Source organism: Seriola lalandi, unplaced genomic scaffold (assembly GCF_002814215.2).
Source record: "Seriola lalandi dorsalis isolate HSWRI2012SDOR001 ecotype SW California unplaced genomic scaffold, Sedor1 jcf7180002054879, whole genome shotgun sequence".
NCBI lineage: Eukaryota > Metazoa > Chordata > Actinopteri > Carangiformes > Carangidae > Seriola > Seriola lalandi.
The window spans coordinates 630,911-655,189 of NW_019525432.1; the positions used below are offsets into that span (position 1 = coordinate 630,911).

The 24,279-nt window shown below is 41.8% G+C and overlaps 1 protein-coding gene across 1 annotated transcript; it reads right to left on the reverse strand.

Annotated features, from left to right (window-relative positions):
* Positions 1-6,877: 6,877 nt before the first annotated feature.
* On the reverse strand, positions 6,878-23,011 carry tent4a (terminal nucleotidyltransferase 4A). Its single transcript, XM_023428511.2, has 13 exons — positions 21,845-23,011; positions 18,564-18,687; positions 17,454-17,500; positions 17,240-17,360; positions 16,082-16,189; positions 14,141-14,269; positions 13,593-13,806; positions 12,847-12,973; positions 12,656-12,759; positions 12,139-12,323; positions 11,441-11,599; positions 11,084-11,257; positions 6,878-10,457 (listed from the first exon to the last, which is right to left on the reverse strand). Exons 1-13 carry the CDS (start codon positions 22,675-22,677, stop codon positions 10,293-10,295), a joined length of 2,490 nt encoding a protein of 829 aa, XP_023284279.1. The 5' UTR covers positions 22,678-23,011; the 3' UTR covers positions 6,878-10,292.
* Between the last annotated feature and the right edge of the window lie 1,268 nt (positions 23,012-24,279).

A 24,279-nucleotide genomic window follows, 5' to 3' on the forward strand; every position in this document is an offset into this window, starting at 1 on the left:
GACGAACACATGCACACACACATACGCACACACACACAAACTTCCCCTGTGGAACCAATCTGTGAAGTGTAATTTAGACTGTGAGGGGGGAGGGAGAGAAAATATGAGGAAATATCCCAAAAAATTAAGTCAAACACACACACACACACACTGACAGCGACATCAACGGATATGAGCGAGCGTGTGCGAGACACAGCCAGCGACAGACAATATACTACGACGCCTATTTTTACCTTGTTGTCAAACCACATCCCATTCATCATAGATGTGTGTGTTTGTTTTGCTATAAATGGAATATTCTATATAAGCTCTTATACTCCATCACATTAACAACAGGTGTGGCTGTTGCTGACCACCTGCGACCCACTTCACATGCACACATACACACATATATATACACACACACACACACACACACACACACACACGGATACAGCGCTAAAGGCGGTGACAGAATGAGAGCACATTGAGGAAGAGTGGCCTTAACGCACTAATTCTGCATCAACACCATCCCACATACAGAGAGAGGCACAGTGTCAGGATAGAAGACGAGGCAACGCAAGCAGATGGGCAGAGGACAACGGCTGCCTTTATGTGCTGTCGGAAATCTTGAAACTAATAGATGAGCATGCAGAAATGACCCCTTACACAGTCGTAGATACTAATGTGAAGGTTAAAACTGAGGTCTCTTGGAACTAGTATTGGAGCTATTATTTTATCACCTCTTAATGCCCTAAAAGGTTCTTGCTAGGTTTCCAAATTGTAAGTAGCATTTAAAAGTCACACTTTGACTTATATCATTCTTTGTACAATTTATTGTTAACAGTAATGTACACATTCCCTATATGCCAAAACAGTGTATCATAAAGAATTCTTTATAGGGATACTTTATATGTGGGGATTGTTGCCTTTTGCTAATATTTGCCAATATGTTAGCTAACAGTTGCAAGATTAGATATTAACACATCCAGCAGACAAGGAGCACGGCCAGGAAACCAAAACACTGACTGAGCTAAAAGAGGCTAAAACAGACCTGAAGGGAAGTTGAAAATTAAGGGATAGTTTTCTGTGGGTTCATCATTTATAATTAACCCCTTTGAGATCAAATGTATGTCACATGATCCATTGTTCACTCAAAAGTGCAGCTTTAATGTTATAATAGATAATTCGGAGTAGAATTTCTGAAGCCACTGTATTCAAAATATCGTTTATGGGTGCATTCACCACAAAATATTGAAGTATATTCAATATCATAATCACGTTGATATATAAAAACATTCAAAACCCATGTAACTTTAACTTTAAATAAAGAAGACATCAAAAAATACATAAACAGCATATGTGATGAGTGGGTCTTTTTTCATCCTCCTGCCAAATGCTTCCCTGTCAGTTGGTTGTTAAATCAAAACAACAACCACTAAAATATCAAGAATGACTGTGACAGGATCTATTTTTGCTGGATATGGTCTATTGGTCACAGTCTATTCCTGATTAAAAACACTTAATTACAGTGACAAGTTGCTTGTACAGATTGGGAACTGGAGGAAAAACCTGAGGTGCACAGTGACAGCAACATCTGACCAGCTAACGCTTTGTGGCTGTGATAAAGGGCCTTTGTGTGTTTATCTATATTGCACATGCGCCTGTTTTAATGCATGTTCCTCTGTGTTAAAGTTTTTTTTTAGCTTGTCTCGGGTAATCAAATGAATAATTAGGATGCATGATGCTGACAGGCCTGCTGAGACAAATCTGCAGCTTGTCACTCTTTTAAAACAAAGAGCAGCATGAGCTCAGGAAGAGACAATTGGATTCTGGCTCAGTCCCCACTGTGTGTTGAAGTTTTAAGTACACCAATAACAGCAAAAACACACCCATACACCCACCAGGATTGTCAGAGATCAGCATATACACAATCTTATTAATCTCCATCTAAACAGAGATGGAGATCAATCCTGTCTTATGGTTTCACTGAGACGCACAACCACACAAAGGTCAAAACACAATCTGATCTTCTAAATCCTATAAAGTCTCTGAAGAGAGTGAGGGCTAAAAATGGTCGAGGTTAAAAAAAACATCTTGTGAATATTGAATTATTGTTAAAAGATTGGATAAGATCCCAGATGTAGCTGAGCACGAACATCGATAATTACAGGAGGGCTGATGATGTGCTAGAAATAAAGCAGATTTCCCACCTTGATGAGAGGAAAGTGGGCTTCATCACCTAACTGGGTCTCTCTCAACCCGACGGTGATTAAAACACACTGAGATGACCTAGATAAGTTGCAATCAAGGTGGGAAGGTGGGAAAGACAGAGAGCGGGAGAGAGAAGGGTGGGGGTAGCAGCACCCACACACAGAGAACTCCTGATTCCTCATTTAAGACAAACACTGTGGGATTCATTAAGGACGACACACATTGTTTTTGTCAATCAGACGTAGTGATTTAAACCACGCTGTGCGCTCAGCCTGCATTTGATCCCCTGACGAAAATGCTTTATTTGAGAGATACACAAAGTATCGGAGAATTGACAAAATGCTAAACTAATCAGGCTTTTAATTACCTTTGATCGCTGTTGTTTGGGGGATTCTTATGAGGCTTGTTAAAATGCTGCTTGGCTCTGTTTGCTGCTGAGGAAAACCTGGAGAAGTGGATGATCAGTGAGTTTGAAGACTCCTTGGATGAAAACCGGAGCCTCACAACATCATTCAATACTACAGGTGGTGATCTTTCTGCACTGTAACTGTAAATACAGCCACAAATAAATCTTTTTAAGATTGCCTTCTGTTTCTTTACTGTCATAAAGGAAACAATTAGCCTCAGAAGATATGCTTATGACACATCAGCTTTGCCTTACCATTGCTGTAATATAATGGATCAGATCAACCACCTGTGGTATGCGTTATGATAACCTTTGCTAATTATATTAACATTTAAAGTGCTGGTTTTCAACATGAGGGTCAGGATTCACAAGATAAAAACTAGATTTATCACCTCAGGGTTGTATGTCTCCTCCAACCAGTTCAGGTGCAGTTTACATACATGTTTGTCCAGACTCATATATGTAATGCACATCTTAAAAGAATTTCATAAAAAAGGTGTTTAGTGTCTTTTTGGCAAAATGAAACATATTATAGACATATATATATATATATATATATATATATATATATATATATATATATATAGCAGTACAGAGGACTGACCTGAGAGCTTTGTCACATGGTGCAAGGACAATCACCTGAATCTCAATATCAGCAAAACCAACGAGCCTGTGGTGAACTACCAGGAAAACAGGCCCCCTGTCCTGGTTGTCATTCAGGCAGAGGAAATTAAGAGCGTGGATTCCTACAAGTCAAATCAATAAAAAACCTGAACTGGACTCACATCACCGAAGCTCCTGTCAGGAAGGAACAGAACAAGGAATTCCTGAGATATCTCTCTCACAAGTCCAAACCTGTATTGTGAGGTCAGAGTGGCTTAAACCTTGACCTTTGTCGACCAAAATCTTCTCAGTTCATCTTTGAGTTCAGGTGAACGTTTTTACCAAATTGGAAGAAATTCCCTCAAGATTTCTGAGATACTGCATTCACTTCAAAACGGGACATACGTACTTGCATTAACTGACTTTTGGCCAATTGGGGGCAGTACAAACAAACTACACAGTTTAAAGATATTTCCACATAAACTGATGCAGAAAAGGCACAAATCGGTGCACATACATTCAGCATAATGCAGGAAATGATGCGTTTGCCTTTCAAAATTTTGATGACCCCCGATTTAATATGCCCCCCCTCCAATGTTATAACAAAACCTAAGCCCAAGATTACAACAGCTTTAAATACCTCAAAGCTCAAAAACATATACAAACTGTGAAGACAAAGGTTGAAAGAACACATTGCATTATTTTATATGTCAAAAGCCAAAAAGATTGGGAACCACTTATACAAACAATCATCAATCAAACATAACATAAACAGAAATTCTGTTTTGGTATTCTTGCCTAAATTCAACATATTCTTATTTAAACAACCAGGAAATGAAATTTCAAGAACTTCATGGTCAGAGAAGGAAAAATCTCATCTGCCTTTAATCTCCCCTCTCTCCTTCCTCTATATAAGAATCTAACCAAGTGTGGATGCAGCTAATCACTGACTTCTGAAAGACTTGTCCATTCAGCCGTGCATGAGACTCTTCCACTCAAAGCCGTTTTAATTCTCGTGCTGGCTGAGGAAAGACTGCTGGCCTGGTTGATCAGGTTGTACGGCTGGCACTGCCAGACATACCAAAGCAAGCAATCTGTCTGTTGGACAGACTCCTCTCCAGCTTAGTTACTGTGGACAGTTTTCTGTTTGTTTGCGGTGAAAATACAGCACCTTTCAAGCTGTAAAGGCAGGTTCAATATGTCGGCAGCCTTACAAAGATAAGCTCCTTCCTTGTCTCTGTCATTATCTTTCTTATTGGAGTTTGTCACCGTAAGAGCTCTCAGACTCCTCCGAGAAGCCTTCTCTTCTCCTCATCTTCCTCCTGTCAACCTTGTCTATGCTGCTTGGAGCAATAATCCATATGTCTCATCTTTGAACAGGTTGCTGTTTTACAATTCAGATGCTCTTACTTTTTGCCCCCTTTCACCTCCTTCAGCCAAAAGCCAAAGCTTCTTCTGTAATTTAGCTTTATTGCTGCTCAGAGGTCATACCAGTGGGGTTAAGAAAAATGGATAAAGATCATCTTGAAGATGCCTGGAAAGGAGCGTCAGAGTTGGTCAGACTGATTCTGTCCTATCACGGGACGCACCACTGCCAGCACAGATAGTACACCTAATCCTGGACAAAACCACACACATACAAAATCCCTGACTGCCACTGAATGCCCGCTGTGACTGAATGTGAAGCTTGTGGACAAAGTCTGGCAATGTGGAGTTAACGCTTCTATATTTGGTTTAGGGGTTTAAGCGTACTGAAGAGATCAGGGAGCTCAGCAATGTAGAGCAGCCTTTTGTTTGAGAGCTTCTCCTAATTCAGCACCCACAAACAGTACATGTGCACCACCTAGTGTTGATGAGAGGAACTGCATGTTGACTGAGCGCTGTCAGCCAGATGGAGACTGACACAGTACGAACTGAATCATACAGCCCAGGGGTTCAGAATAATTAGAAACAGGTTGCGTTCAAGAGAATAAGCTGCACAAATCAATATTTTTTTATACGAACAATGGGTCAAATGATGCATTATGTGAAAGGTTGTGCCTGTAAGGATGAACTGACAGTGAATTATCGCTGGACTAAGCAGGTTCCTTCAGCTCAGCAGCTTGGTTTAGCTCCTTTAGCTCATGGTTTTGGGTTTATGGGTGATACCTTTACTCTTTTGATCCAGTCTCCCTGCTCTCTTTTTTGTCACTTCCAGTCACAGCAGGCAACTGAAACTGATGAATCCACTGTACCCTGCCTGCCCACCACCAAACAGACACAATTAACACCTAGCCAGTTAACATACTGCAGGATTTAGCAGTAAAGAGATAAATATTTCCCTTCAGGGTTGGTGGAGACTGAAACATATCTAAGAGGAGAGTGAATATCAGACTTAATGGCCAGAAACATGATTGCAAACTGATGCTAATGTTGCATATCTGCTGGAAGTGAATACTTTTCAAGTGACAACTTTCCCATTCAAGTAAATTGGAAAGAAGTCTCAGACCTATGGATCCCACTTTATTCACACAATTGTTTGCTAACAATTTTTGTCATGATGCCACAAGAAGATAATATGTTAATTTGTGTTTACAGCTTGTTGTGAAAGATGAATTAATTGAGCTTTAAAGATTCTGTAAAGCATCGTCACTTCCACTACATATGGCGCTAGACCACCAGCATCTCAGACCAAAACAAATGCTTCTCTGGCACACCTCCAGTCTCAGCTCAGTTAGCAAGTAGCACAATTAAAGCGGCCACTAATCACACAAGTTACACAATTGAATAAAGTTACCGTGTACACGAGTCAACAAAAAACATTTTCAACCACAAACATTATCCCACGCTAGTATTGCCGTGATATGCTCCATGGGATGCTATATGCTGACAGTTAGCCAGCTAGCAATAGCAACATTTGCCTAACAGCAAGTTAGCTAACTGTTATCACGCCTACTGTAGCCGTCAGTAATGAAAACAGACGTGGAAGATTATGTAAATTACTTACACATTGAGGGAGAAGAAGGGCCAGTTCTAAGTCCAGCTCGAGTCCTTTAGCAGCATGTAGAGTTCTCCATCTCGGTAAAACCAGTATTAGTTCCACAGTCAGACTGGGGAAGAAATTCAGCCATGGGCATATCTGGGAGGACCGCGGCCTAGGAATGACTGATTGAGCCGGTAAAAACTTTTAAAACTTTTTGGATGTTTTGCCTGTCCACTGGCTGACCAGGACTTGAGCTGGTAGTCCCCATAGCCAGTCCCTCTGTGCTCTGCTCTTAACTCTTTCTTTCTTGGCCTTCGAGGTCTTTCTTGTCGAAAAAGTGGTTTCTTCAGTGGAGGAAATTTTGGAAGATAGCTTTCACCTGAATCATACTGCACTGTGTAATCTAGCGTGTGGGTGGTGTCTGTGTGTCTGTAAATGTGGGGAGGACCAACTGTTTAACAGGAGGGACTCACATGCATGAATGTGCACGCCTTACTGGACCAGCTTCCAAAACATAGAACAGAGAAACTGATTAGAACCTAGAACACATACAAAGAGAGGGCGTGACTTCATTCTCTGCTCAGGATGCCATTATCAATATATCATTACATAGACAATGATTGTTTGCTGCTATATTATTGTTTAAAATCTAATTTACAGAACCTCTAAGAACACATATTTTATCATTGTCACTTTAAAAAACACACATTGACTTGCAGTTTTAAAATGTTTATTAAAAAATAAAATAGAAAAAAATATATTTACATAAAAATGTCAAAAACAAACAAAAAAAAAAAAAAAAAAAAAAAAAAAAAAAAAAAAAAAACAAGCTGGGCAGTGGTTCCCTCTGGCCACCAATAGCTAGGTGTCCATTTTGAGGGCTACTGCTCACATGAATCAGCCAGGACAAAGAGGGGCTGCCACCTTTTTCTGAACAGCGGCCGCCAGTTTAAAATCCCTCATTTTATTGCAATGGGGGTAATATTACATTGCATCTACATGTACATGTGTACGCCAAAATCTCAGTGGTCCAAGCCATTCCCCTTGCTTCCTGTTCCCTTACTTTTACACCAATCTGAGGAAGTGAAGGCAATGTGGCAGAGTGACACCAATACCTTTAATTAAGCATTCCCCATCACCAATCTGATGAGAGAAAATGACACAAAAGTGAGAACAGAAAATGAGCTACATTGGACCGCTGAGATGCACACACAGATTTTAATCCATACAGACTTTCTAAAATACTGCATGTCAGTCTATGCTGTGAAGATGCAGGCAACTCTAACCCAGTCAACAACTTTCCATCACCAGGTTCATTATCAGCTCCTCCTAAATGCTGGTTCTAATCTCTAAAAGCAGACATGGCTATCAGGGGTACAGTTTGACAGGGTTATACAGGTTTTCCAACTTCATCCACCCTGTTATCCAATTTATATTGGGCTAGGATAACATATTACTGAGCATTTCATATGTCATCCTGACCACCTCCCTATAAATGGAAATAATTATTTGGAAAATAATCATCCAGAGAGAATAATAGAGTGACAGGATATGATACTGGGGATCGGCACATCTCCAAAAAACGAACTCCCCTTTCTGGCAGTCTGGCGCATCCATGATGATTTTTTTGTCAAATCATTAAAATGTGAGAGGAATTTCTCAAAGTAGAGGTGATGATTAGCTCATAATCTGCTTTGCCTGTGAGCCAACGGTCAAAACAGAAACCATTCATCTGAGATTGAAGTGATGCCAGGTGAAGTTTTGACTGACGGATCAGAGTTGCCATGGTTTAAAGAAAAATGAATAATAAAGAAACATCTCTGAACAGAGTCTCAGTAAAAGGTAAAGAATTGTTGGTGGACACTTTTGGTCCCTTCTGAAGTGCACCTGCAGAGTGCAAGTCGCTCTCTGGGTGCACGCACGGTCGGGCACCTGATTAAAAACATGTGGTGGCAAGTCATGAGTCTCAATACTTTCTCACACACGTTTCACTATGTCACACACTACACAGACCCACACCCAACCATTGACATTTACATCCCCCATTCCTTACATTTGACTGATATATGTAGAAAACTAGACTTTGAAACATATCAGGACCTTCGTACAAATACAAGGGGGGGGGGGGTCAGGGGATAGGGTTGCAGTTCACATGAGTTGGCTTGAGAGTCTGACAGTCAGTAGCATTACTTCAGTCCTACAAGCAGTGTTTTTCATTGGAAAACAACCCCAAACGGAAAAGAGAAGAGAATTGACACAATAATTAGAATAATCCACTTGCATAGTAATAACACCAGCGTGTGTAGTGTTCTGGGCGAGTCACAGCCTTTGACAGTCCTGTCTGTGAGTGTGTGTATTTGTGTGACACGGTGTGCTCGCAATACGACGTACACACACTCCAAGTAAACACAAAGAAAGGCATTGCAAACAATTAGAGGAAGTACCTGGCAATCAAATATACACAAGATTCCTGAATGGAATCAAAATATAATTCCCTTTCACTAGGGTCCTTGGTTCAGGAAGACCCCCCACCCCCCACCCCAACCCCACAACCCTCCCTCCCTCCTTCTCCTTTGTCCAGGACCACAAAGGAGAAAACCTTATCGCTGAGCATCTTAGTGTTGGTCTTCACTGATTTACAGCTGCGGGCAAGAGTTGACCTCAGCCCTGGGATCAGATTTCCACAACTACGTCCCTCAACGAGGGAGAGTGAGCATCTGAGGAGTTCTCTGACCTGGAATCAGTGGCTTTCTGCCCTCTTACCCTAATCTTGATCTTCAAATTCAAGTCAGATAAGCTGTTGCCTTCTAGGCCTCAACTCCCCCTACAACATGTAATAAAAAGAGACAAGCACAAAAATGAAACACACTAGCATATATGCGTAACAGAACAGGCTCTCTCAGGCCAAAGTCCTGCACCGTCTGGTAGCTTTTCTTTTCAAATCACCTCCAGCGGAAAGAAAGATGGCCGAGACAAAACTAGCAGGCCACTGCCAGCCTTCCCCTGACTGACGAAATATGGTAACAGCACAGCCCCATAAGGGACACACAAACATACAGAAGTGTACACATACACACACAATCTCAAGATGGTTCTACTAAAGCTCTTATCTGCTCAGGAGCTACCTCTTCTAGGCCAAAACAGAAGAACAACCTCTCCTATTTCCCAGGATATCCCAGGGTGAGATTTCATACCTCCACTTCCCTCCAGGATGCCTTAGACTAACTGGACTGAGGAACAAAACTTCCTCAGGGAATTTCATGTTAACCTCGCCCGTTTTTACAAGACACGTGAAGAAAAATGGAAAGAGTACCAAGATAAGAGCTCCGTATCCCTTTCTCTTCCGCTTCTCTTTATCAAACAGAACAACACAAGTAAAGAGGGGAGAGAAGAAGAGGAAGAGGGGGGGCCCTGCAAACTGGGCTCCATCTCAACCTGATGACAGACAGGAGTGCACACTCCTGCACACACTCACCCACGCACGCTCACACACGCACACACACGCACACACACGCTGAAATACCAACTGATGAACACACACACTCCAGAGATGCTGCCTGGGGAAAGGTTTCGTAAACAAAATTTAAAACTCTACAAAAATAAAATAACAGTATAAAAATGCCTTTACATACACACACAAAATTAAATAAGCATTTACTTAAGTTCAAAAAAAGAAATACAACATTATTGCACAAAATGAAAAACAGTTTGTTCTTAAGTGTATAAACTGTTAAAAAAAAGTAACACTGAACCTCAGGCAGCTTGGCTGCGAGGGTCGAGGCGAGGTCAAGTGAACTTGGCGACAGCATTGCCGCCAAGTTCAGTAGCAATAAACAAGAAAACAGGAATAGACCTGAAACAAAGATGAGAAAAACAAAATACTGAAAGTAACATAATACTGAAACTACAAAACTGTGAACAAAAGTCATGCAGAAATGGAAAGGTAGCGATAGGAGAAAGATGCAGAGCTGAGGGCTGTTGTTCCATGTCGTGGCAGCCCCAGAATGAAAACTGCTGGTCTCTGGTCCTCTGTCTGCCTGTCCATCCTCCTTCGAGACGAACGAAGAGCCAGGGTTTGCAGCCAGAGAGGAGGAGAAGGAGGAAAAGTTATGGGAAGAGGAGTGGTTTCTATCTGCTGAGGCTAACCGGTAGACTGTCCCTCTTCCTGCGTCGCCAGGTGTTGCGGTGATACTGTGTGTGTGTGTGAGCGTGTGTGTGTCCACGGTTAGCCAGAGCGGGGCCGTTGACCAGTGGCGGGTTGTGGAAGCCCTTCACATTGAACTTGGTTCCGTTCTGAGGAGGGGTGGAGAGACAGGAGGGATACAGAAAATTTTTATAAACAAACTTAATTTGAACTTTGAGCCCTGTAGATCAACTTCTAAAAAACCCAGTAAAAAAGTTAGTTTACTGCCAACTAGCTGTACAGTCATAATAATTAATATACAGATATGAGACTGGTATCAATCTTTTCTTCAACTCTTGGCAAGAAAGTGAAAATGTCTAACTATTCCTTTAATAAGCCAGCAGGCCCTAAGAACTAAAAACAAGATGAAACCATTACGCATCATGTCCCCGTTTATCTAATTTCCCATAGCAACAGGTACACGTCAGATGTTGGAACATCAGGCCTCACTGATTGTGTTGTTGTTTACTGATCATTATGGATTACAGATGGCAATTTCATTTTTTATGTAACCTGTTACACGACTAGTCTGAACAGAGTGACAGAGCGAGCGAGGAGAGAGAGGAGTGAGTGTGAGAGATATAAATCAGACACTTGACAGAGAATGGAGCCTGTTGAAGAGACACAGAAAATATGGGATGTTTGAAAGAGAGTGAACTTGTGCGAGTAAGAGAGACAAGTTTGTCTTGACAGTGTGTGTGTGTGTGTGTGTGTGTGTGTGGCATCCGGCGCCTACCTTGTGTGTGTGGCTGGAGTGGGGGCTGGGCGGAGGCTGGGGGCTGGAAGGGGCAGGGGCATGAGCATGGGCTGGGGGGGGCATGTGGAAGAAGGGGGGGAGCCCGGTGTCTATACACACCTGTCTGCCAGGTATGGAGTGCATTGCTAGACCACCGGGCAGTGAGACGCGAGCCTGAAGGAGGTAAGAGATAATAATTACCAGCAGGTAAGAGCAACAACCTTTAGTTGTTCTAGATTTTGCAGTTTTTTTTTCTGTTCTAATCCCAAAGGTCCCCCTCCATACTTTATATAATGTTAGATTATTTCTACATTTCTACTTATGATCTAGTGTCTGCTGGCATCACTGCGTGCCCACCTGTGAGCCTGGAGGCATGAGCAGATGGTGTCCTCCCATGCCGGGCTTGCCGGTGCCCATACTGAGTCCTGGTGGCAAAGCTAGGCCCAGATGTGGGAAAGATGGGTATGGTGGCAGGGCTGGCGGAGGGACGGGACATGGCAACGTCGAATCAGAGTCCTGGCAGATCAGATCACACAAAGAGGAAGAGATTAGGAGCAAGGTACAAGTCACAGGTAGCTACTGATGTTTGCATGCTTCCATCAGCTGGGTAAGAGAGAATAAAATGTTGTTATATCAGGTGGGTGTCAGTATAACACCATTATGCTGGAGGTCAATTATATAATCACAAGAAATTGTAGCTGTGACAGACAATATATAATTTGCAGAGGAAAAAATGGATGGTGGTCTACTGCAATTTACTAGTTCAATTTACCAGTGTGTCATGGGAGTTTCAAACCAGTGAGTGTCGAGTGCAGACAGTATTGTAGAGGCAGAGTTCAACAGAGTAGCTGTTACATTAATTGAATAATTCACTTCACTATGATACTGTATGTTTCCATCTGGTATTTGAGACAAAAGAAAACTTAAAAACGTAGAAAAAAAACACATCTGGTGGTTTTACTGTGTCTGTCTGCTTATCCTACGTGTGTGTGTGTGTGTGTGTGTGTGTGTGTGTGTGTGTGTGTGTGTGTGTGTGTGTGTGTGTGTGTTCATACATTGTCTGATCCAGACAGCGAGGAGACAGAGGAGGCTGACGAGTGCTGCTGAGGGCTGGAGATGGACATGGGGGAGTCTGCGCTGTGAGGAGACACTGAGTCCCTCTGCTGCTCCTCCGACCCAACACCACCACGCAGCACACAGCTGGGATCCTGCTCTGACACAGGCTCCTTGGGAGGTGAAACTAGAGAAGAACAAGTGAGAGGTAAGGATGGATGGATCTCAAAGCTGCAATCCCGAAAAAGATCAGTTAAGTACAAATTCTACAAGGTTTATTCAGTGGATTGTCATATTTTTACATAAGTGGTTTACTTCCTGTTTTCTTCCTGGGCAGACTATAACACTCTCAATTCTTTATAAATAAGAGTCTGGTTGCTTGAGATATTCAATGAAGAACTGAGGAGCATATGATAAAAAAAGGTATGGAGCATTTCCCACTTATTAAAATAATCATTCTTTACTCCGTCTTGGACTCAAGAAATTATCACTATAGTTTTCAAGTGTAAAGAATGGTACCTCTGTTGTCTGTTCGCGTCAGATCCCTGCCGCCCCACTTTTTAATGATCCATTCCCTGTAGTCGATCACTTCCTGGGTCAACCTGATTATCCTGCCCAAGGTGCTGCAGGAGGGAGAGAGAAAGGGTTTTCACAGAGTGCCGGTTTTATCCAAAGTATCTTTATTGCTGTTGAATGGACTGAACTCTAACCTTTCACAGTCTTTGTTGGGATATGACCGTGCAAGTGGTGACACAGCATGACTCAGGACAGTGTAGGCATAGTCAAACACCTGCTTGACATGCATGGCACCATAGGAACCTCTCCCCACATCATTACCTACATGGTGGCAAGACAAAGACAATAATGATAGTTAGTTAGTTAGTTAGTTCAATTCAACCAGTTTTACTTTTTCTAAACTTGCTACTGATTGCAACATTTCATGTATCTATTACATGACAATATGAACATATATACAAAGTATGTTTGTATATGTGTTCTTATTTAAGATCAAGCTATATGATCAAATAGTGGTGCTATGTGTTGGGAGTCTGACATGTAAAAGCCAAAATGTGCCTAACCATATGAACTGTGGACCTGTGATTAAAGCATATTTAAAATTATTCTAATTGCCTGTGTATTTGTTTGAAGCAGCACAGGTTACGCTTGTTCAGGGGTTTATTTATTCATTCTGTGTAGAACTGCTGCCTTCGACCATGACATTCTTGACACCACCACCGGATGGTGCCAAAATAAGAAAGTTTCAATTAATTACTTCTTTCAAACTTGTGTCAATCAATTTTATCAATTCATCTTTTTTTCTAATTAATTTTTCTTTCTGAACAATAAATAAACTTAAAGAGCGACTGTACAAATAGCCAGCTATTTTAGCCAGCTACTTGGGTAGGAAGTTTTTTATTCACTGTAAATCATCTTAAACTAGTAAAAAATGACACACCTGGAAGCAGTGGGTCCTCTATGCAGAGCATGGATGGCCTGTATCCATTTGTCATGGCCTTCATGATCTCCTCTTTGGCTATGTATGCGCCTCCATTTTTGATGCGGATCCCTGTTTTCAAGTAGTTGAAATGGCGGCCATACAACTCAAAGAACTCGATCAGCAAGACCCCCAAGTTCTCATTAGGGTTCCTGGCATCAATACGAGGATGGAGCTGAAAGGAAAGAACAGGGGGATTTGAGTATCATTATATTTAATACTACTATAGTACTATATTTAAGTACTATTGTGCACTAATTAAAATTATAATTCATGTTTGTCTACGACACCAGATATGCTTAAGAATGTTGTTTACTATGAATATTGTTATTAAGAATAATATGAATACTCACTTCCTGCGATGCTGTAAACTACAATACTATTACTACAACTATACTATCATGTGATCATGTGTGCTGTGTTATCTAAAGCACTGCTACCATAACATGTCCTGGGGCTGCCTCTTGCTCTTACAAGATGTTTTCGTTGGATTCTGTGCATTTCTGTACCTGCAGGAAGCTGATGACCATGAGGATGAGGCTGTAGGAGCTGATGCCCCCGGTGAAGACTTCATTTAGATCTCTCTGCAGCAGAAACTGCTTCAGCACAAAGATCAGGTAAGGCAGCACTGGATACTTCTGAAAGTGGAATGATAATAGCTGATTCAGTGAAACTGTGGATTAAGTCAAAAGAGTGCAGAGTAGAGGAAGAAAGGCAATGAAAAGTAGATGAAAAATGGACTCAGCTTTGATTTGCTTGACTAAGGACAAATGGGGATCTCTGAGATAGGACTAGACTACATTTAAAGAGCAAATCATTCAAATGACTGCAAATAATTATAATACATCACCTACCATCAGGGGTGTGATTTTTTGGGCTAAATACCAGTTCAGCTTGATTTGTGATTCAGTGGTTGCAATGTGGCTTAACATCAATTACCGTTTCCTCTTAAACTGGAGTCAATTCAGTAAACTGTGATTTTATTCAGCAGCTATAACCATCAAACAGAGAAACTGTATATCCATGCAAATAAAGCTTGCAGCAGATTTTGTGACAGACAAACAAATTATTAGACACACCAGCACTACCTACAGTCTAAATGCTGTGTACACTGGTTTAGTTTCCACAGTAACTTGGATACACTTTTACAAACTGCTCCCATTCTATCTGACTGAGCTGTCTGTTTTCTTTTACGATGCTGCCAAGCAGTGAAACTCCCTGCTGAAGCCGCGATTATTGCTGAAACCACGGTGATTCATTGTTATTATTGTTTTACTAAGAGGCAATTGAATAATCATAACTAGTAATCAGTGTAGTGTATGAATTGTTACAGCCCCTACTTACCACTTAAGTACTCTCTCTAGCTTCCAACTGGGCCAAACTTTCTAGAAAGGTATTAAACAAGGCTTCCTAGAGCCTGTGACTTGATAATGTGGTGAAACCCCAAAGGGCTTAGGAATGGGAATTACAAATATGTTGATTTTCCAATTGAAAAGGCAGCATAACCTCCTGGCAGTGTGTGTGTGTGTGTTTGTGCATGTGTGCATATCTGTGCCAGTGGAGCAGCAGGGCTTGGAGCTTGACATTTCAAATATGCTTTTAAGAAGCGAGAACAAGACTGCGAGGTACGCTGCTCCAACCTGACCTATGAGAATTAACTCTGAGGTGACCTCTCAATGACAAGACTGCACTGGAGTCCGTCACACCCCACGCATGAACGACATCAACTATTACTGGATTGACGCTGAGTGTGGTTGTCAACAGCAGCCTGGCAAGCTCTGACACGTATTCCCAAAGAGACATGACACAAATATGCAACAACAAAAGGAAAAAGGCCACAACCTGACAGATCCCTGGAATATAAGCACCTGGAATTCCTCTCTTGGATTTGCTACTACAACCGTGACTAAAGCCGGCAGAGATCCACCTCCAGCAGGAATTCTGCCACTGCCACGGGCTGAAATTCACCTCAGTTTAGGAAATGGCAACAAAGTCTTCAGGGACACACAGACTTTGTTTGAGTTAAGTGGACAGTATACTGAGCATGGCTGCTGGGGTCTGTTCCAGCTTCACTTTGGAAATGAGTCGAGCCAGTACAAGATTGGAGTGAAGTGTAATGCTTTAAAATGCTGGCTTGCCTGATTCAAAGAGGGAATTTCCAAAGATCTGTATTTAGACCCCGATGTAAAATGGTAATTATGTGACTCCTCTGGTGGTTTTTATTTAAACATGTCTACATGACCTTTTCCTGCTCTCTTCCTCAATCTGTATGTTCTGCCTGCAATGTTCCTCGTGGTCAGATTTCATTTAGTCTGTGAACACTTTAATTCATAATCCTTATCCAATTTTAAAATTGTAGTACCAATAGATGCTAAATAATTTCTGGTCTGATTTAACAATCAAACTCATAACAAAATAACATTTTCAGATCTGCAACCTGTGGATCTCACCTTTACGTAGTCTTTAATGAAGCTTGCCGCCTTGACTCCAGTCTCCACGTTGAAACTGATGTCCACCTTCACCTCAGTCTCCTGGTCTGTCAGCTTGATGATTGGCACCTGAAAAAAGACGAAGTGTATTAGCAGACAGTCAAGTCATTATCTAAAAAAAAAAAAAAATGTATGATTGATGTGTGGTCAAACCAGGAAAAAAAGAGTATCTGTCCCAAATGACAGCCTTTTAGAAGGAAAAGCTGATCCAAGAATGAAAATCCAGCCATTAGCTACTTATTATCATGTCAGTCAATTCACCATTCGAGCTTGCAGCGGTTTGCCTGGTCATGTGCACACCGCACAGGAGGATATTGCATGCACCCATAGCTCCCACTGGGATTGCAGCTGTGAACACCAGGGCGGGTGCACTCATGACACTGAGCTGCAGAATAACGCCTCAACTTTGACACAATGACAGGAAGTTCTGATAAACCTGAAGTAAACAGTGGAACATCACTAGACTGGGCTGAATTGGCGATTTTCGTTGTGGGTGAACAAGAGCTGACGACGTATACACTTCAGTATTCGCATTACAGTGGTACCAAATAAACAACAATCTGTACATTCACTGTTAATCAGGAAAAAAAAGACCATAAAGTCCACAACAATTGGCAGACTGTGCCATAGATCATGAAAACAGATGGAGGACACTAATTGAGTCTCACAGGTGAGTTCACCTCTTCTTTTCCCCTCATCTTTGCTCAGAGATAAAAGAGTGAAGGATACTTTTAACTGACCATTTGATGTCAAGAGGAACTTTTCTGGGAATGTAAAAAGTGCTGCCAATTTTTTATTTGGCTGGGTTTAAACCAAATCCCTTCTTCGTTTCCCCATTTACTGAGGCTATAATATTTTATTACTTACTCTGAAGAATAAAACCTTTAAGACTTAGAGTGAAATTAAGCGTCAAACTATTCTATTTTATAGATCATTTATCACTGCATCACAGTGCATGGAATAATCAATCACTGTATTATTTAAATCTCTCGTATTAGATGGATGTCTGCATTATTGCATACCAGTTTATTTTAAGCTGTATTTGAGAACAGAGTATGAACACACAATGACATAATGCCTGGAAGATTTGAGACGCACGGCCTGAATGCCACTACTCACTGTAGCCTTGTCCAGCACTTTGATGGAGAACGGTTCTGCCACGTTATGTTTGCGAAGAGCTTGCTCCAGCTCTTGAAGTGGGGGGCGCTCCCACTTCCCAAACACCACCAGGTCAATGTCACTGGGGGCAAAAAAAGGTCACAGTTAGAATTCTGGCAAACAAAATACAGCATGTATAAAATGCTTTCCTTCAGTCATGAATAATCTATCTTGCCTTGTTGGAAGGTAGAGTCCTGTGCTGAAGCTGCCAAAGATTTGGACCTGGAAAAACAAAGTTTAAAATATGTCACAATGATGAATAAAATCACTGCAGTTCAAGTGTTAAAGACAACATTAATACCAACAAGCTGAATGAGGAATATTTTAAGAAAATAAACAAACAGTGGCATTTCAAAGCCTCTGCTATCACAGTTCAACAATAGTGGAGTTGACAATATGCTTTTGAAGAATGACAGATTTTTTCAAAAGCATGAGCAACAGCTCATTTGTGGCGATGATGTACATATCCAATTCAAATGTTTGCAAACTACCAGGAACTAGGTATTTCCGGGTTCCACTTCAGAGACGGTGAACGCTGCCAAGTGTAGTGTGCTGCCAAGTTAAGTATACAATAGTTAGAAAAAACGCTGTGTTTGGGGGGCTGCAAGCAAAAGCCCTCCAAAGGAAACAGAATGGAGTTCTTTCCCTTTCCGTCTGGTAAATACGACAAGGCAATAGCACAAAGACAAGCCAGGATTAATAGGTTGAAATGAAAAGGGAGGCCGGTACAAATCAGAGGCTTGATCCATTTACCTGACAATCTGGCTCACAGTGGAAGTGGGGAAGACTGGCAGCCAACAAATCACGGCTGCACGTGTTTTACATGATTAAGTGATGAGAGGGGCATTACATCAACCCTACCTCAGTGCACTCCTCAACCAGCTGCAAGAGCCCACTCTCACTGTTTCTGCTCATATACAGTGCAAATTCCTCCAAACATCAATGGCCAGTCTAATTTTACACAATGACTTCTAATAACTGCTGATCGATTTACAGTGAAACTTCAAACTAACTACATACCATTGATATAACTAAAAACAAAGTAAATACTTTTTTGCGAGTTCTAACCCAGTATAAATATACGATAGGTTGTTATCCTATGCAAACATTGCATCACTTTAAAAGAAAAGTGTTGTCAGAATATGCTGAATAAATTTATGAGCGATCTGAGATCAGTCTGTCTCCTCCAGGAGGGAACAATTTAGGAACCTGCTCTTTAAGATGTTAAGATCCTGAAAGGTAGGGAAATTGACCTGAATAAATAAGGCATGTGTGTGTGTCTTACATCTGCTGTGGGCCACAGCTCCTTGATGATCATCTCTATCCGGTTAACCACCTCCTTCCTCATAGCTGCTTCCTCTGGCCGAGGAGACATGAAGTTGTAGAAGTCCATCACCTCCTCGTGGAGACTGTGGGGAAATGAGATTGACAGAAAAAGGTTATTCTCACTTGTACAACACGCAGAGCAGTATGAAATCTAGACTGAGAGTAGGAACTGTACATGAACTGAAATATGTACTTTGTTTTAATGTTTTTTTTCTTGCTACAAATGTGGATAGAACTAACAATCACATGAGGATATCTTCTAAAAATTACACACATACCAGATTTGGCCTACATTTTGGAAAAAAAACAAAACCACTCCAGATGGGCCAAGATATGCTTCTTTATCACTGTTCCAGTTAACCCCCATCATACCAGCCCAGAGCCAGACATGCAAAGCAATGGCATAGTATGTTCTGGTTTAGGTGTTGTCCAGTTTCTTTTTCCTAATTTTCTACTAAACTTGAGGCCTGTTGTATTATCAGGAAAATGATAATCCTCATTAACATTATACTGTCCTTACTAAATAGATCAAGTATCAAGCAGATGAGACCAATTGACATTTAATACTATTTATAATAAATATCATTATAAATTGCAACAACAAAATTGCATAAATCTTGAAAAGACATATTAACATCTTATGTCTGAAAATCCCCAGAAAATAAAATGACTTCACTGACTTCAGGAAAATTATTACATTTTAACTGCTTTCAAGTATAGTTTACTTTTTTTAATTACCCTAACCTGACCTCAATACTAGACTTAGCCCTACGCCAGACAGCAACTGTAACCCTAGCCCTCAACATAGCCACTATCCCAGAAATAAGCCAGAACCAAAGTGGTCATAGTAACGAGGGAAGGAGACTTTTCAGAGTTCTTCTAATCTTACTATCAGTGAACTCCACACAAAAACACAAACACAACAGCACAATCCTTTAAGGTTCTAAGAGGGACGTGAAAAGAGGGTTTAGTAAAACAGCGAATGGCCAAATCATTCAGAGTCTGTCTAAGAGTCCCAGGCCTCATTGTTATTACTGATATGGTTCTGTGTTTGGCAGGATAGCGGCACATTTAACGTAAAGATATCTGACCAGTCAAATGCCTCTGAACAGTAGAACTCTGTTCAACCCCATGGCCATTCATTTTTCTAGGAATGCATGCCATGATGTCAGTGTGAAATACAGAACAGGGAGACTGTCACAATCAATTACCAGGGCTCTGGAGAAAATGCAGGCATCCCATGTGCCCACTCCTTGGTGAAAAGTCTCTGCCAGCAAGCCAGTCAGGCCAGGGCGTATCCATGCCAATAGTCCACCACTGACAGAGGCCATAGTTATTGTTGGTCCCTCCACAATCGCAGCCATCCCTGACAAGCTAGTTTAGAGTCAAACGTCTCTCTTCAACAACTTTAGGGCCCAGTATAAAAGTAATCAATAGTGATCACTGCTGCAGTCTATAACCTCACTACCATGACAGCCATGTATCTTACTGTGGAACTGACAACACACAGTTTTCCATTAACCAAAAACTTAATCTCCGATCATCACAATTACACTGTAGCACAACTACACAATTATTTGTATTTTCAATTTGAAGTGCAAATCCCACTATGTGAGACTTCAAAGGGTGCCCCTGAAGGCAAACCACTGCAAGACTAATCAGTGCACAAGCCAAAACTTGCATCTGAAAACTTGTAGAAACACAAATACCCAGAGAAAATGAAATATATTATTAATTTACTATCTGAAAAACAAAATATTGATGAAGAACATACATTTCCAGTTAAATGAGGATTAGGGATAGTGGGAAACTTAGCATGAAGCTTGTGGAACTGATTTTATGACAAACACGAAGTTGTTGTAGAGAAAATTCCCAGATGGGTGCAACCAGTCCTTACAAATATCACAAGTTCCTGCAACACATTTGGAAGTTCTTTGGTCATTTGTTTTGTGAGAAGGCCCCTGGCAGTGTAAATTAATACAGCTAAAACATTTAAAAAAAAAATCATAATACATTCAGTTAGTCAGCTCTTACTACACCAACAATGTACATGTCATACATTTATACAACTTCTACTAACCATTCATAAATATCAAACGGCAAAAAAGGGAGATTAAACTAAAAACTATACTCTAGTTAAGATGCACACAAACTGTGTTCATATCGATAATATTATTTCACTCAGTTTTGGTCAAGTCACACCCTCTGCTGTATCACACTAAAAGAGCACCATAAGGAATCACATGGAAAAAGAGTGTTAACTGTGACCGAACCAAGAGTAAAAACTTTGGTATCAATGCCAGTTATCCAGAACAGTGGAGTATGATATGCATAACCTTACGTACTGATTCATAGTTTTACTTCACTCTTAATCAGTGTTATGAAATGTAGTGGAAACTACTGAAACATACAAGTTTCTCCCGTTATACTCAAACTTTACTCTCATTGTGAGCAGAGTGATTACTTTTATGATTTAGGAACAGTCCAGGCACATTGGCGATTCCCCCGGGGCGGGGGGTAATCTGTTACTTCACCAGCATTACACAAGTTAAGTGTTATCCAACCCCGTTAGCTAACACCTGGGGAAGGTTATTTAGAGTTTCACCCTGCTTTCTAATTTGGCTTAATTTAGTTAGATTAATGCGGGCAATATATTCATTTTGTTATTTAGTTGCTGGTTTCCTGACTTTAATGTTGAGCCAAAAAGGGAAAACCGCTAGCTAAGTTAGCTATAAGCTCCTCGATCCGCTAACAAACGGCTACACTAAAAGGCAACATATCCGGTGAAAAAATTTCTAAATAAATCACCCACTGAAAAACACTACGATAAAATTGGATTATGTGATATGTTACTATACACGTTCACACAACTTGTGTTTTCTAACGATACCTCTCAGTAGTTTGTTGGAATTTCCTATTTTTTAACGGCCCGGTTCAAACTTTGAAAGACAAAAATCACAGCACTTCCGGTCTCGTTCTGGCCGTCTATCACTGCCTTTACGCAAAGACCTAACGGCAGCTTTTTAGCTATCCAGCAAACAGCCCAACTCCAGCTCACACTGCAATGCTGGGTGTACTGTCGTATCTAACAGCATTGGGAAACGAATGCATAACGTATGTATGATAATACCCAACACACACGCGAGAATTAACGTGTTTCAGCCATTAGACTAGCGGCCACAGACAAACGTTAACGTTAGCTTTTTAAGCCTAAAGCAGTGAGAGTGTTCAGGCACTCACCCCATGACCCCAGGGTTGTACTTCCTCGTCTTCCAGGGTGTCCAAGTGCTCGCATAATTGCCATTAGTGCAGTTTGAAAGCAAGTAATTCATCCCATAAGTGCTCGCCTTGTTGTCACTTTTCCTTCGGCCTGGGTGGTGATTGTGTGTGTGATTTACAGGTACAGAGGGGTGAACCTGATGACGCTTCACGCAGATCTGCTGTAAATTGAAAGCCGGGTGCTCCTGTAGGTGACGATGATGATGGTGGTGGTAAAGGTTGACATTATTGTCCATGCTGTCGCTCAAGCTGAAGAGCAGATTGGCACCCCCGACGTTTTTATTAATGTTGCCCGATACATTTACACCCATAGTCCTCTCAAGTGAGCAGCTGGAGGGGGGACTGTCCGTCCCGGATTCCTGTGAGGAGGACGAGGAGGAGACAGATCCCGTCTTCTGAGGAAGGATTTTTCCCTCACCTGGTTCAGCGGTGTTTGCCGTGCTGAAAGCGTTATGTACGTTCCCGTTGGACAGTGCTATCCCCAGCGAGGAAATCGCAGTGCCGTTTATACTAGTAGTGCCGTTCATGATGCTGTGATGGCTGCTGCCGTTGCTCCGATTGGCAGTAACGTTACCGTTGCTGCTGCAAATGCTCTTGCTCGATGCCACCGCGGTCGCCACATTTTTTAAAACATCCAACGCAGCGTAATTGACACACTGGTTGTGGTTTTGATTGTGGAGCTGTTGCTGAGCGGAGAGCGTCCGTACTCCCTGAGAGGTCTCCCAGACGTGCATCCACAAGGCGTTCGCAGGTCCTTTCTGTTCGGGCTGAATCCAAGCTACCCTCGGATCCATTCAACTTCTTTCTCTGGTAACCCCCCTACTAGTATCTAACTGAAGCTAGCGAGCCCGTTGTGAATCTGCGCTGCTCCCTGGACCTTTCAAAGGTCGCTACGCTGTCCGGGGTTACGAAAAGAGAAGTATTTAAACATTAAACCGAATTAGGACCATTGATAAAGTGGCCCCTTTGCACCGCTAGCTGGAAAAAAAATGCTAGCCGATTCCTACGAGAATTCAATATGGCGTATTCTCTTCAAATCCATGCGCATGCGCTCTACGAGGGGTTTCTTAAACGATGACTGCGCCCCCCATCCGCCCACTCCTTCATCGCTCCGGCCGGTTGATGAATTGCACAGAATAAATAGTTGAATTTCTATCTGATAAATATTTAACTGAACAACAAATGAACTAAACGTAGAACCTCAATAATGAATACGGGTCCTGTGGTCCGTGGCTCTTGAAGAAGGGCCTGGGAACCCAGAGGTCCTTGTTGTCTATCTCCACCTCCTTGCTGTCACCACTGGGTGGGGGGAATGAGTGGGTGGGTTCATAGGGTATCCCCATCGATATAAGGCTCATCAGTGGATGTATCTTGCAGGGATGACAGCTATTAACATCCCAGCTTCAAATAGCTAGCAGTCTTTGGCACACATTAAAACTGAAATTAGAACAGTGTTACATATTTATATAAAGGCAAAGCTGTGGATTTGGGGGCAGGTAATAGTCTGGGGCCCCAGGGAATCTGTCTGTCTTGCCCTGTGGGTAATCCAGGCATGGATGCTCTGCTTCATGCGTCCATGCCTAGTAAAAATGACTGGGAAACGCTCACTGTAAACATCTGAAATCCTTAAAAATTGAAAATAGAACAGCAACATAACTCTTCATCAAAATACAATTTACATAGAGCCCACATTATGTTGTCAGCTGGCATCTGAAATACTGCTGGGGGCCATAATCGCAACCTCTGGCCCTTGAAAGGCTGCTCAAATACATACAAACAAACAGCGGAAAACTCACACTGCATTCCATTGGGGGACACACTGAGATAATTTTTCACTATATAAGCGTAAATGCATTCATTTTCTGTTTATTATTTCACGTGTGCTGTGGCTGCTGAATCCAAAAGCTAATTTTCAAGGGGCTATACACAGCAGGTGGTGTTGATCATCCCAGGCGCTGTGTGCCGCCCAGCCCCAGTAACAGCCATCTCCCAGCCCATTAAACTCTATGATGGAGTGGAGGCAGGCTGGATAAAGCATAACCAGCACCTTCTGGGATGCATATGCATGTAAAAGAGAGAGTGAGGGAGAAAGCTTCTTGCATAATGCCCGCCCCCAACCCCTGCTACTCACGTGCAGCATGTGACAGAGTCAAGGAAAACCCCCCAGAGCAAACTATCTGTCAGCTAGGATATGTAGCTCTTTGTGTAACACACTCAGGCATACACACAGCTGCTCACTCCCACTGTACGCCTGTAGAAATCCATGCTCTTCTTTCTATCGTCCACTGTATGAAACACAGGGCTTTGACTGACACACCAGTTTGAATAGGTTATTCCTCTCATCTCTCATGTCACAGTGTCGGCTCAAGCCAAACGCTGACACTGACTGTGTGCCA

Excerpts from the sequence above, each read along its gene's own strand:
- tent4a (XM_023428511.2), bottom strand. The coding sequence starts at position 22,677 with ATGGATCCGAGGGTAGCTTGGATTCAGCCCGAACAGAAAGGACCTGCG. Across the intron at positions 13,807-14,140 it reads TGGTCATCAGCTTCCTGCAG|CTCCATCCTCGTATTGATGC; the intron begins GTACAGAAATGC and ends CTTTCCTTTCAG. Across the intron at positions 10,458-11,083 it reads ACTCCAGCCACACACACAAG|AACGGAACCAAGTTCAATGT; the intron begins GTAGGCGCCGGA and ends ACCCCTCCTCAG.